The 14,293-nt window shown below is 64.2% G+C and overlaps 1 protein-coding gene across 1 annotated transcript in view; it reads left to right on the top strand.

Moving 5' to 3' along the window:
* Positions 1–13,931, top strand: part of step (cytohesin steppke) — a gene marked incomplete in the record, with an annotated part of 127,240 nt that extends 113,309 nt beyond the window's left edge. The window contains 8 exon segments of the mRNA XM_037237989.1: positions 4,245–4,309; positions 6,195–6,310; positions 9,318–9,581; positions 10,385–10,507; positions 11,256–11,393; positions 11,629–11,747; positions 12,361–12,539; positions 13,295–13,931. Of these exon segments, the coding sequence (XP_037093884.1) occupies positions 4,245–4,309; positions 6,195–6,310; positions 9,318–9,581; positions 10,385–10,507; positions 11,256–11,393; positions 11,629–11,747; positions 12,361–12,539; positions 13,295–13,373 (1,083 nt within the window).
* Between the last annotated feature and the right edge of the window lie 362 nt (positions 13,932–14,293).

The following is a 14,293-nucleotide window of genomic DNA, read 5'->3' as shown; positions in this document are numbered from 1 at the left end:
ACTAATGGATTTGAACTGGATGCCGCGCGATTTTGTAGAAATTGTTCCAAATTCGTTAGAGTGAGGAGGAATTGTGTCCCCTTCCCCCCGCCACACTCACACACACGCACACTGGGGAAGTTTTGGCTGTGCGCGGGGCTGGGTCCGACTGGTATTTACTTTACTGGTTTGTTGGCTGGTTAGCTTCAGGGTTGCTGCGTTATGGTGTTGTGTTTTAATTTACGAAGTCGGATTATTTCGGTGTTGAGGGTTTGGCTCTCCCGGACGGTTTGTGTCAACTTCCCAATCGTCGCGTGCGGATGTTTTAATCAAAGAATCGAAGTTGTTTTCGAAATCAATCAGGTTTTTCAGCCGGGCGCTGTCTGCTACGGCACCGCGTCCGTGTCCCTCTGGCTACCCTCCCACCGCTCCTTCCCTCCTCCCTCTCACCGTCTCCCCACAGCGCCGTCCTGAAGGCCCGTGCCGTCCCCCCCCCCCTGGCGAATTGGGGGCCTGTGCCGTCCCCCGCTGCCATCCCGAAGGCGTGTGCCGTCCCCCGCTGGCGTATTGGGGGCATGTGCCGTCCCCCGCTGCCGTCCTGAGGGCCTGTGCCGTCCCCCGCTGCCGTCCTGAGGGCCTGTGCCGTCCCCCGCTGCCGTCCTGAGGGCCTGTGCCGTCCCCCGCTGCCATCCCGAAGGCATGTGCCGTCCCCCGCTGGCGTATTGGGGGCATGTGCCGTCCCCCGCTGCCGTCCTGAGGGCCTGTGCCGTCCCCCGCTGCCATCCCGAAGGCATGTGCCGTCCCCCGCTGGCGTATTGGGGGCCCGTGCCGTCCCTGGCTGACCTCTCGGAGGGTCTGTGCCGTCCTCCGTTAGCGTCGTGGAGGCCTGTGCTGTCCCCCTTCGGCGGCAGGGGGCCCATGCCGTCCCCCCGCTGGCGTGCGGGTCTGGTCACACATGCCAGGATGGCATAGGCTAGTCTGATGATCCCCGAAGACAGAGGGAATGAACGAGGCGGGTGAAGGATGATGCTCATATCGAGCCCTGGAGGTTGATTGACGGTGTCGTGATCACCGTTGCGTTGGCAAAGCCGGCAATGATCCGCCTGTCCTGCCATCTACCGATGAGTGCATTGCATTACAGCTTTGATGGTCAGCCGCTAGGTGTAGTGCTGGTTCTGAGGCGGAGACCGCATTTAAACGGGCGTTTGCAGTACTGTACGGTCAGAGATGACAGATTTGCAGATGGGATTTTGGAGAAGGTTTCATATAGGACAGAACAATTACTTAGCATACCATATTCTTGCAAATGTACCAGGCTGCTGACCTGGCCACCTTTCACGGAGCAGATATTTCAACCATCAGAGGGCCGGTGCTCGCCACATCCCACCAGCACGCTGCAAGTTGTCTCGCATTGAATTGTTTGTTGTGAGCTTGTGAACAAGTGAACAAAAGTTGTGAACGCGGGCTCTATTTCTCTTTGTACAGATTCGTTGAAACTTAGGATCAGGCGTGAACTGACAGATTTTTAAAAGCGAGTTGTCCGTGGAACCACCTGATCGGGTTTCGTCTCCGCGGGAATGGAATTTCCTCCTCTTTTTGTGAGTGGGATTATTCCCTCCGTCTCATTGGTTTCGCAACCACGTCAGGATCTTACGTCCCGCGGTTGAGTGCAACAACGAAGCAGCCCCTGAAGTGCATGGATGTAGTCCGAAGCGGGACACCGGACCTCATTCCATTAACGGACACCATCGGTGTGCCAACGTGTCCGTGGCACTCTCTCTCTCTCTCTCGGACCGCAAATGTCAGCAGATGGCGCGATCACTCGACGCCGCGCGTGAAAGCCGTTCTGCCCGCGCGGCTCGTTTTTGCAGCGTTCTGACCGCCGGCGCCATCAGTCGCACGCCGGTCTTCATCGGCTGTTTGTTTTCGCTCGGGAGTGCGGTGCGCCGGTTTCGTCGCCGTCCGCACGCCCCCCGACCCCGCCCCGGTTCACCTGCTGGCCGTTTTTACCGGTGTCGCAGTAATGGCGCGTGGGAGAGCCGGCAGCGGCGGCAGTGGCGGCGCCAGGACCTGGGCGGTCCCGGCCGCCGCCCGGGCGCGGACCAGCTCTGCTGCGGCGCCGCCGCCTCTGGCGGCGCGCGGTGACCACGCGGCTCGCCGGCGCGGGGGCCGGGTCAGAGCGGAGCCAGGGCGTGCGGCGCGGGGTCACACCGTCGGCCGCTGCTGCCGGCCGCCGGCCGCGTGTCTGCCGCAGCGCCGGACGGGGCGGCGGCCCAAGCCGCACCGGAAGGCCGTATCTGGCAGGCGGACGTGACCGCCGGTCGTCCAGTGACGGCCGCAGTCCAGCGCCGTCTTCCGCCCCGGCACCGACGGCGCGGCTCCGCTCCAGACGAGCTCTGCGCGCACCCGGGCCGCGCTCAGGACGTGCCCAAGCCGGGGTCGAGCCGTGCCTCAGGCGTAGCCCGGCCGTGCTTGAGACGTCTTTGAGCCGTGCTCTCGGTGGTCTGAGGCGTGCGCTCGCTGTGTTCTGAAGTCTTGCCAGAGAATTAGTCAGGCGTTGTCGAAGCCTGTCCAGGGGTTTCTCTGGAGCAAGACCGGGCCGCGCCGGGGCCTTTTCGACGTTTCGAGGCGCGCTCGCGCCGACCGCGCCCTCCCGCCGCGGCGCCATGCCAGGCGGCGCCGGCGCCGTCTTCGTCAGCGGTACCTGGTACGCTACGCTGCGGTGGCGGTCGCGGCGGGTACGCACCGGGCTCGTGGCGCCCACCGCGGCCGGCATCCTCCCGGCCGTGGCGAGCCAGGCGGGTGGCCTCTGGCGAGCCGAGGAGCGCGCTGGGTCGCTGGGCACGCGCGGCCGGCCCGGCCTCCGCGCCAGCCGCTCAGAGATGGACTTCAGTCAGCTGCAGGTGCGTGCCGGCTGTGCTCGCGGCGCCGAGAGTCGTGGCGGCCGCTCTGCGGCGCGCTGTAGGGCGGGCCGAGTCTCGCAGGTAGTGTTGTTGATCGCTGATAGTCGCAGCTGACGCCGACTATCAACTGACTGCCAGAGCTGACCGCGGTGTCGGACAACGAGGTGTTGTGGTGATGCGGGAGGAGGGACGGACAGGCACGTGCGGCGCACTCCCCCAACGGCTGGGTGCGCACGCTCGGTCGGCGCGGCCGAGCATCCGGCGGCGGCCCGTCACGGCGGTGTTGGTGATGTCGCGCGGCGGTGGGTCCCCCGCCAACAGTCCCTCAAAACGGACGCGCACGTACATCACGGCTTACGGATCCGTGCGCGACCGAGGGGCGCGTCCTGTCGCGGTGAGGCCGGTGGTGGTGCCGATGTGCGGTGCCGGGGCTCTTTGGTCCGCGGCTGACGCTGGGCCGCTCCGCTGACGCTGACGCTGGGCCGTCCGCTCCGCTGACGCTGGGCCGCCCCCGGCTGCCGTAGCCGGCTGATCTAGGGTCGTCACGGCTGGGGCTGACCCGCCCGTCGGCGCAGGCCGGCCGCGCCAGCTGCGTGCCGGCCTATCTGTGTGCCGGCGGCCCGGCGGGCCCGGCGCGCGGCTGCGGGCGCCCGCCTGTCCCGCCTCGTGCGTCTGGGCTCGCGCGGGCCGTTTTCCGGTGACCGCTCGCGGCTGACCGCAAGGTCACGTGCCTGCCCGGGGCGCGGGCTGCGGCAGCGCTGCGCCCCGGGCCCAAACTGGCATCTTGATGGAGTCTTGATGTGATAGAGTCGATGTGTTGCGGCCGGACCATGTCCGTGTGGTTGTCCATGTCCGTTGTCATGTTCATGTCCGTTCGGCTGTGATTCCCCGCGTGGCGCCCCGTACCTCTCCCTCCCGCCCTTTCTCCCCCGATCGTCTCCCGGTGCGCTCCCGGGCCGCTCTCAGAGCGCAGAGCCGGCCAGCCGGGGGCAGCTATGGCCAGCCCCGGCCCCGTCTCCGGGGCTCGCTATCTCGCGGGATGTGGCGGCGGTCAGCCTCCGGTGACTCACGGTCGCGGCGGCACAGGATGCCAGGCTGAAGTTGCATGCTGCCTTGTCCTTCCGTTGTTGTGTCCATCCATGCGATCATGTATCTCGTCCTCCTGCGCATGTGCGTGTTGTCGCCTTCCGTTTCGTCGCGCGACAATTTGAGTTCCTACGTGTTTTCCGTGCCAACATTGTGTTTCGATGTATTTAGCGTTGTATTGGCGAAGCGTGCCGTCCCACCCTGCGTGTCGGTTCACTGCGGCCGCCGTCTGTGATGAAGCGGAATCAGTCAGCTCACGCGTGCCTCTGGTTTCAGCAACTCAAAGATGAGATCAGCGACGTGGCCATGGACATGGAGGCGGTGGAGACCGGGGAGGACGGGTGAGTGCTCCGCTGCCCCGCACCCTCGTGCCCCCTCCCCCCCCCCCCCCCAGGCTGCAGGCTGCTGCTGAGTGACAGGTCTGATACGAATTTCATTTATTGCTAATGTGACTACATTTCCTAGATATATTATGATTGAAGACCTGGCCTGAAACTGGTTTTGTCATTGATGCGGCAAAAAATAGATTTTAATCGTCGTAATGCTGCGTTTTCCAGAAACTGAGCCTCACAAAGCCTATCGGTTTCCGATTTCCGCCGACGAGTCGATAGCGGCTCTCGGTCAGTGTTCGAACTGGCCTCAGGTCGGTGGCAGGTCCGTCCTGGTCCTGGCTGCAGCACGTAGTGTTTGAACCGTGCTGTCAGTGCGGGCCCCCACGCGAGCTATCTCCCGGTGACCGGCGGGTAATGGCGCTCCTACGCGCAGCCAGCTGGCTTTAAAACCGATGCGAGTAGCTGATCCCGATTGGGCAGGAGTCGTGCGAATGGCTGATTCCGATTGGGCAGCGGCCGCTCGCTGGCCGCGCGTGTTGACGCGATGCTGAGCGTCAGTGATGGACAGCGTCGAGCTGTAGGGCCATTAGCTGACCATGACTGCATAAATGGATGAACATAACTCAGTGACTGCTATGCACGCCTGCCGGGCCCGCGTCACAGCCGGCGCCCGTGCGGTGGGGTGTGATGGGGGACGGAGGTGAATGTCGACGGGACGTGATATGGCGGGTTAGTGACAATCTGAGTTTGAAATTGTTGAGGTTTCGGCCTCCTTTGCGCGCGACGCCCAAAGGGGTTGCGTATGGAGCGTCAGTGCTCCGTAGTCTTTAAATCTAAATCCGTCGTGCTTTATTTACACGGCTGCCTAGCTACCTGCGATGCGTTTTCCACCAATCCATCCGTCAGCCGGTCCCTCAGTCAGCCGTGAGTCGGCCCCTCAGCCGGCCGGCCGTCAGTGAGCGGGCCGGCCACGGACTGGCCGGCCGTTGCAGGTGGCCGTTGGGGTGGGTCCTTATCGTGCCGGCTGTTGCGGCAGCTCGCAGCGTGCCCCGCGCCGCCCGGCCGCCGCTGCACAGCGTCGCTCCCTGTCTTCGGCCCAGCGGCGCGGCGCCCGGTCGCCGTCACAGCTGCGCCTAGCCCTGCGACGTGACGGTGCCCTGAGTGGCGTGACGGTGTTCTGAGTGACGTGACGGCGCGCTGAGTGATGCGATATCGCTGTATATCGAGTGATATAGATATCGAGTGACGCGATGGCTCCCTGAGTGACGTGATATCGCTCTGAGTGGCGAAGCACGTTCCAAGTATCGCGACGGCGCTGGCGGCGTCTCGCCGCACGCACCGAGCAGCGCCGCGTGCCGGAGGAGGGGTGACCCAGCCCTGACCCGGGCCGGGGCCGCCTCCATGCCGGCCGCCGGCCGCAGCAGGTGCAGCCCAGGGCAGGCCGGCGGCCACCGACCCGGCCAGTGTCGGCGGCGGTGGGTCTGCCAGACCTGGTCTGAACGGGTTCTGTCGCCCCCGGCACCAGCCCACGCGTCTCCTTTCTGTTGTCTGCCGCCCCCCGATAGGGAAGCGCCGTGTTGGTCCTGGTATTGTGCGTGCGCTGTGGTGTGTTTGATGTGTACCGTGGCAAGCGGAGACGCCAGCCGTATCGGTGTGACTGTCTCACTGCAGTTTCGTCCCTGCTGGGCACTCTGCCTGCGAGTTCGTGGCGTGATGTAGCTTACGTCATGGATGGACCGGTTTACCCAGCGTTTGCGGGCTCTGTATTCGACGGTTCATGCCTTTGGCGTCGCGTTTGCCGTGGGCCGTAGTTGGCCACTTCATCGCGTTTATCGTGCTCCCTAGCGTTCTTTCGAGCCTCAGTTCTAACCACCCCGCTCCCGGTGTGTTGCAGCAAAAACGACCAGAAGAAGAAACAGCTGTCAATCGGTCGCAAAAAGTTCAACATGGACCCGAAGAAGGGCATCGAGTACCTCAAGGAGCATGAGCTGCTGCAGGACACGGCTGAAGGTGAGGTGACCTAGGGGCCAGGGAGGGTGACCACTCTCCTCTGGCGGCCGGCCGTCGTCAGTGGGAGGCGGGGCCTCCCACTGAACGGACTTGACCTGACCTGATGGGGTCCGTCACACCAGCCTGGGGGTTCGAGCTGCTGCAGGGTAGGACTTTCCCGGATTCTGCCGCCGCTGGAAAAGAGAGAGAGAGAGAGGGCGAGTGCGCGCTGTGGTGGTTGGGAGTTCAGCCAGCGGCACCATCAGGGTGGGAGCTGAGCTGGAACCCGTTTTGATAGGCTGGCAGAATCGGTGATTCCTGGTGGTTTCTGTTTCTGGCTAGTTTGCAACTATCGTCTCGGGATGCGCTATATAAGGGACTTATATAAGCCCTGGGTCAGGCGAGGGTATCTCCGAAACGTCGCAACGTGTGTCGTTCCCGACTGAAGTCCGGACTGGCGCGGATGACCTGTTGGCTGCTATTCATCTCGACGCGTGTGGCGTTTCGGACCGGAATTCCGAGCCGCGTGCGGATCGGTCTGGCGATGGGACGTCCCCGAGTTCCATGGGAGGGGTCGGGCCAGTTGGTTGCCAGTATTATATTATAAGGTTGCCAGTAACCTTAGCAGTCTCATGCGCCGGCGAGTGACCCAGAACTCATCCGTAATGGCTTGTATGTCTTCCGGTAGCTAGCTCTGATGCTGGGGGTATTGGCAAAGTTTCTGTTGGTGTTGGGTCACTCTCCGCGTCCTGACGGCGTTGAGAGGTTCTTGATTGACCTCGCGCTTCTGAAAGGAGCCGGCGATGGCTTAGGCGCTCGCGCTTTCACTCCTGTTGCTCGCCCCCCCCCCCCCCCCCTCCCGCCCCCCTTTCGCCCACCCAGAACCTGACACTGTGTCGGCCAGATTGGTTTTCCATTGAAGAGCTCTCCGCTGAAGACGCTCGGACAGGCGGTGCCGCCTGCACGGCTCGGTATTGGCCGGGCTAATGACGTCCGGCACGGCGCTCGGCGGGCGTGTGGGCAGGCGGGCAGGCCGCGCCGAGAGCCGCCCGCGGCGCGTGGCGTCGCGGCGGCGAACGTGACGGAAGACCACTCTCGGGCGCCTTGGTTCAACACGGCGCCGGCTGCAGTGCTGCACTGCCGTCTTCGGCCGCAAACACACGGCTGTGGAGTGGAGCACGGGAGTGTCGCTCGGCGTGCCGGCCCGGGCTGCGGGCCGAGTCGGTCGGCCACGGACGACCTCAGCTTCGACCGCCGCGCGGTGCGGCGTCGCCCACCGCGCGGTGAGGCCTCGCCCGCCGCGTGGTGAAGCCTCGTCCAATGGGCGGCGAAGCCTGGTCCGCCGCGCGGTGGAGCCTTCTTTACTGCGCGGTGGACGGTGTTCAACCGCGCGACGGTGGGGCCCGCTCCACCGTGCGGAGACCGGACGGCGGCCGCTCACCGGACACCGGCCCAGCCGAGCCTGGCGGTGGCCGCTGGCGGCTGGCTGGAAGGCGTCTCCAAAACGGGAGGCGGCGCCCGCCACAGCCGGTAATGAATCAGTCGGTGCCGCGGTGCGGTCGGCCGGGTCCTCGGCCCGCCCGTGAAGCTGTCGCCGCTGTCTGCTCCGTGCCCGTGGAAGGGCGCGGCGCCGGCCGGTGTCACCGCTGTCTGCTCCGTGCCCGTGGAAGGGTGCGGCGCCGGCCGGTGGCGCGGGCGGTGGCTCGGTGCGGTCAGCTCGCTGTGGGGTCGGCCGGATGTGGAGGACGACGGCGCGTGCTGGACCGGCGCGGGAGGTCGCTGTCGGCGGCACTGTGACGAAGGCCGCCCGGCCCGTGCCGGTGCCGGCGATGGGGCTGGCCAGCGGTGCGGGTGTGCTGCGGAGCGGCAGCGGCCGAGCGGTCAGGTCTGCAGGTCGGAAGGTCCGGGGCCGATTCTTGTCACAGGCCAGCCGCCCTGGTCTCGGTTAACACCACGAGATAGCGTTACCGCTGATGTTAATATTGATGTGTTGATAGTATACATAACAATTACACAACAGCATAGCAATTCCCATTATCATTGTGCATATTGCACAGCTTAGCTCCAGCCAGGTATTCGCATGAAGTCACTTACCGCTAGTTTAGGTCTCGCTTGGGGTCGGTGCCTAAACGCATGTTGTGTGCTCGTGGCAGCGGGGACAGCAGGAGCAAGCGAGGTGTCCGGGTTGGACGAGTGGACCACTGAGGCACGGGTGGCGGCGCGGCGTCCGGCGGCGGCTGGCGGCGGCTGGCGGATGTGGGCGTCGGGTGCTGCGTCGGTGTCGTCCGGCGGGCGCGCCGCGAATGGAGAGCCGTTCATCATCGTGTTTGTTTTTCTCGCGGGTGACGCTGCCTGCTGCCTCGTCCTCGCTTAGGCTCGTTCACCCGATGGACGCCCCTCTGACGGAGATTGCCCACTCGTCTGTCGTCACTCCGCTGACGTCACGGACGCTTCGGTGCCGGACGTTAGAGGTCTCCCGCTTCCATCCCCAGACGGCCGTTTCACTGAGACCATGCGGCGCCATGTCCGCATGGTCCGCGGCGCCATGTCCGGCCATGGGACCATGTCTCGGTCCCGTGGCCGGCCCCGTATCAGTACTCGTCTAGCGTCATTCGCAGAGCACTGCTGATGTCCCCCGGGTTGTGACTTTGCCTCAGGTTAAGACGGATGTAGAGACTGGTGGTTCCCAAATATCTACGCTGCGTTACTTGCGCAATGTTAATGTTTGGCAACCCCCGGCGTTCTGACGAGGTTTGACAAACATATGTTATACTAGCACGTGATACCCACAGACCCACAGACGTGATCCGTGAATACGTCATATGTGCGTGGCATAGCGATATCTGATGTTGTTCCATTACCCGTGTGCGTTAAACAAACATGCGTATCTCTACATATCGTGCTGTCGCAGTTGGACGCGCAACAACTAAGATGTCCATGCCGCATGGATGTGTCGTGGAAGGCAATCTTGGGCGAACGCCTCTCGGCGGGCGGTGCGCTGACGCCCGCGCCCTCCCTCCGCCGCCAGACATCGCCGAGTTCCTGCACAAGGGCGAGGGCCTGAACAAGCGCGCGATCGGCGACTACCTGGGCGAGCGGCCCGACTTCAACCAGGCTGTGCTGGCGGCGTTCGTCAACCTGCACGACTTCTCGGACCTGATCCTGGTGCAGGCGCTGCGCCAGTTCCTCTGGAGCTTCCGGCTGCCCGGCGAGAGCCAGAAGATCGACCGCATGATGGAGTGCTTCGCGCAGCGCTACTGCCAGCTCAACCCGGACATCTTCACACACGCCGGTGAGGCGAGACGCTGGCTGTAGTCGGAGAGCTCGCGAAGGTGCGCGCACGGGGGATCGCGTGGTGACAGAGGCGGATCCGTCCGCTGCGTGTCGTGAGGATCAGCTCAAACATGCACGCGAGTGTCTCGCGAACTGGAGTCATTGTGCGGCCCCCCCCCCCCCCCCGGCCCGCTGTGACGCCCCGACATGGCACCGCGCTTTCACGTCGGCTAGCCAGCCGTCTGCGCACGCGGATGCTGTGGTCGGTGGTGATCGCGGCGGCTGCACTCATCCTGCGGGCTTCCCAGCTCGGACGTGGCAGGTTGTCACCGGGGCTGGCACCGATATAGCCGCCCGTGGCGCTGGTCTTCGCACTGTGTGCCGCCGCTGCGTTCGTCCTTCGCGTGGGTGCTCCGTCCCTTTGGTACCAGCCGCCCTTGCCGCTGACGTGGTCGCTGCTGCCCATGCTGTCGCGTCGTCCGCCGCCGGTCCGGACGGAATGGGCCGCCCCCGCTGCCCGGACTCGGCGTCCTCTCCCGGCACGGCCGGTGCTGCCCTCTGCCGTCACGTCCGGTGCACGGGTGGGCCGAGCGTGGCCGCGCGGCTTGCGGGCCTATCGCAGCGCTGGAGAGCCGGGGCTCGCCGGCCGCACGCCGTCGGCGTCCTCGGCGTGCCCCGCGGCTGAGACTCGTGTGTCGTTGGCTGTTGACTGGTGGCCGCGGTCAGCGGGTCGGTGTGTGTGTGTGTGTGTGTGTGTGTGTGCCGTTCCTGGCCGGCGACGCTGCCCCGGGCGATCTGGTGACCGCTCCCCTCCCCGCGCAGACACGTGCTACACCCTGAGTTTCGCCATCATCATGCTCAACACGTCGCTGCACAACCCCAGCGTCAAGGACAAGCCGTCCGTCGACCAGTTCATCAGCATGGTGCGCGGCATCGACAAGGGAGGTGAGTGACGTCACGCTGCCTTTTGACGTCACGTTCGGCGGCGCCCCGCTGTTGCCGCCGGGCGTCACTGAACTATTGGTGAACCTTGTGAATGCCGCCGACGCTGGGAGTTGAAGGCCGGCGGCGAGTTCTCGGAGGCTCTCGCCGGCTCCCAATCAGCCGGTGCTGGGCGGCAACAGCCAGCTATTCCGGGAGCAGCGGTCTCGGCGGTGGAGCGCAGCGCGGGTTTTGCCATATGGTTGCTCGGGTGACTCGCTGCACATTACTGCACGAGGACCGAGCGGTAATTGGCTGTGCAGTCTGGCGTGTGGGGCCCCTTGGTAATTAGCCTGCACCGCGGGGGCTCCAATGTGGCGGAGGACCCTGCGGAACGGGTGTTCTGCCGGTGTTATCCCGTTATCCCGTTATCCAGTGTACTGCCGGTGATTGCACTGCCGGTGTTACCCCGTTATCCCGTTATCCGCGTCTCGATGCCCGGACAGTCTGCGTTGAGGCGTGCTAATTGGGGGCGCCGGTAGTGTGGTGGTTAAGCTGCTCGTCTGGAAAAGCACAGGTGCGGGGTTCGGTCCGCCACGGTGCCCGGCCTTCCTGCCAGGGCGGGAGGCAGGCGACACCATGTGGCCTCACGGGCCGAGTGTGTCGTCAAGCCTCAATGACAGTGACGACGTCGACGACGTCGGCGTGCTGACCGGCCCGTTGTGGCGTCACCAGCTCGTGCCGTTGTTGACGCGCGTGTCCGCTCGCGCAGGCAACCTGCCACGGGAGCTGCTGGTCAGCCTGTACGACAGCATCAAGTCGGAGCCGTTCATGATCCCCGAGGACGACGGCAACGACCTGATGCACACCTTCTTCAACCCCGACAAGGAGGGCTGGCTCTGGAAACAGGGTCAGTGGACTCGCCGGACGGCCGCAGTGGTCGCTGCACCGGGAGATGACCAGATCAGTCGTGCGTTCACTGATGCGCTTCTCTGGCTACCGATTTTATTGTTTTGATGCGGTTCATGTATCATGTATTCTGTGCTGTTTCTTGAGCGCGTTTCCGCGATGTCCGGCGATGTCTGAGTCGCCAAGAGTGGGTGATGCCGGCTGTCACTGACCGTGTTCGCTTGCTCCGCGCGCAGGCGGTCGCTACAAGTCGTGGAAGCGGCGGTGGTTCATCTTGAACGAGAACTGTCTCTACTACTTCGAGTACACCACGGACAAGGAGCCCCGCGGTATCATCCCGCTGGAGAACATACAGGTACGGCGAGGGCGCCGATGGCGGAACGGGACGCTGGGCACCCGGGGCAGGGGGGGAAGGGGGGAGACACTGGGCCGAACGTCGAGCGGGCCCGTGGAGGGGGGGGGGGGGGGGGTGCGTCCCAGCCAAAGTCGGCTTAGTTCTGCGGTATTTCCGATGCTGATGCGCTTGCGGTGAGTGCGCATTTTTTTGGTCTCGTTTTTAGGTGATGGACGGCGCTTGGAAACTTGTGTCTGTGCCTGGGACGTGGTCGCCGAGTCATTTCCGTCATAGGCGTGCCACCGTTCGGGCACAGCTCGCGGCGGTTCACTGCGTCGCAGTCGCGATCGGGGGCTCGGTGATCTCGTGTGGTCTGCTGAGGTTGGCGTGGTGGCCTGTCCGGACGGAATCCTCTGACCCGCCCCCGCCTGGTGCCGGTGCTCGCTCCGACCTCGGCCCTCCGCCGCGGCTGGACGCCGTGCCCAGCGAGGAGAACGTGCTGGCCCCGCCGCTGCCGCACCGCGCGTCAGGTCCCCTCTGCTGGGTGTGTGCTGTGGCCGGCGTGCGAGCGTCCCTGGCGCGCTGCAAAGTCACTGCGTGCGCCGTGCTGACTCGGTGCCCGTGCGCCGCTCAGGTGCGTGTGGTGGAGGACCGCAGCAAGAGCAGCTGCTTCGAGCTGTACGCCTCGGGCACCGACTACATCAAGGCCTGCAAGACTGACAACGAGGGCAAGGTGGTGGAGGGCAAGCACACCGCCTACCGCATGTCCGCCGCCACCCCCGAGGAGATGCACGAGTGGATCAAGGCCATACAGTGAGTGGCGGGCGGCGGCTGGCCGGGCTGGCGGGCGCCTCCGAGGCAGAGGTCCGCGGATCGATTCCCACGGCGGGCAGGCGATGTTGGGACGTTCTCTCGGCCTCATCGGCAGTTTTTGCCAGGTGTGGCGATGCCGATGGTCATGCCGCTCACGCGTGGATAAATGGTTTGGTGAAGGGGCATGTCACAGGTAGGCACCGGTGTGGTGGCGTCGTGAGGTGAGCTCAGCTGTCATGTCGCGCGCTGTCGTCACGCGCGCGAATGTGCCGTGGGCAGGCGCTGTCTGTGTTTGCCGGCGCCTGTTGCCGGGCTGTGATTGCTCGCTGGCTGTGATCGTCAGTCAGTAGGCAGTCATTGCCGCGGCGCATTTTTTTCTGAACATTGCTGCGCTCGGTACGTCATGTTGTGTGCCGTTCAGCACTGCCTTGTTCACAGGCTTAGCACTCACTGATTCACATATTTACCCGGCGAGTTTGCTGCGCTGCGGGGTGTTGTCTAGTGTGTTTGTGTTGTGTGGTGTAGCCTTAAGTGTACCGGGTGCGATCATCTCTCTACAGTGTGTGGTTTAGGTAAAGTGTGCCGTGTGCGACTTCTCTGCATAGAATGTGGTTTAGTCTGTGCACTAGTGCACCGGGTCTGACCAGTGCACCGGGTATGACTCTTCTCTCTGTAGCGTGTGGTGTAGTCAAAATGCACCCGGTTTGATTCTTCTCAGCCTCCGTGTATGACACCGGCGTCTCCCCGTGTTGCAGGCAGAGCATCAGTCTCAACCCGTTCTACGATATGCTGGCGGCGCGGAAGCGCAAGGCCCAGAAGGCGCCGCCGCGGTAACCCGTCCGCGACAGTGGCGCCGCGCTCGGCGACGGCGCGAACTAGCGGGCGATCGGAACCGCCGGTGGCGCCGCGCGCGCCGGCGACGCGAACTATGACGCGCGGTGTTGGCAGGTGGTGCGACCCTGCGGCGCGGGGCGGGGTGATGAGCGGGTGTGCGCCGTCACGATAGAGGGCGCTGCGGTCTCGGCATGGCGCGCCGTGGCGCTGTTGTGTTGCCATTGGACGGTGCTGCCGGCCGCGTGTGCCCGGGCGACACGTGCACGGCACGTGAGGCCGCGTTCGGAGCGAGGGCGCTCCGGCCGCGTTTTACGGCCGACTTCATTCCGACGCGACGGACGGGGTGACACAGTACAAACGGGGCGGGGCGGCGCACGCTGGACGGAGGTGCGCCGGTCAGCATAGCCCGTGGAACGATTGATTGTCCGGCGTGTGGTTTTGCGACTGTGTGTGCGTATGTGTGTGGATGTTATAAAGTGCGATTGTGTGCGTTTGGATGTTTTGTGTGTGAGTGTGCGTGTGGGTGTGTCCATACACAATAAACATGCCAGCAGAGCAGATTGTGTTTGGCCGAGATCTGAGATGCCGTTGAAGGCGGCGGAAAACGTGTCCGCGCTGCACGGCCATGCCTTAGGTCTGTTGTGGCGGTCGTGTTGGTTCTGAATAATTGATGCTTGGTGCTTTTAGGCGCACCGATGGACGAGACTTTATTTAGCGCCTACCGTTGAGGCTCTGGTGCGGTTGGGTCTTTCCACAACGCAAGTTTCTCTGGTATTAGATTTGGGGTTTAGGCGGAACCCAGAACGTGGCCGACTTGCGACTTGCACAACTGGCTCGAATCCGTTTTACTGCGATGAATTCGGCTGCGCGAGAACCGGCGCAAGGTACGGGAGGCAGCTGTGGTGCGACCTACTCTGGGA

Source organism: Pollicipes pollicipes, unplaced genomic scaffold (genome assembly GCF_011947565.3).
Source record: "Pollicipes pollicipes isolate AB1234 unplaced genomic scaffold, Ppol_2.1 Scaffold_7262;HRSCAF=8765_pilon_pilon_pilon, whole genome shotgun sequence".
Taxonomy (NCBI): Eukaryota; Metazoa; Arthropoda; class Thecostraca; order Pollicipedomorpha; family Pollicipedidae; genus Pollicipes; species Pollicipes pollicipes.
The sequence above is the reverse complement of the archived record's forward strand: the minus strand, read 5'-3'. Positions and strand labels throughout refer to the sequence as shown.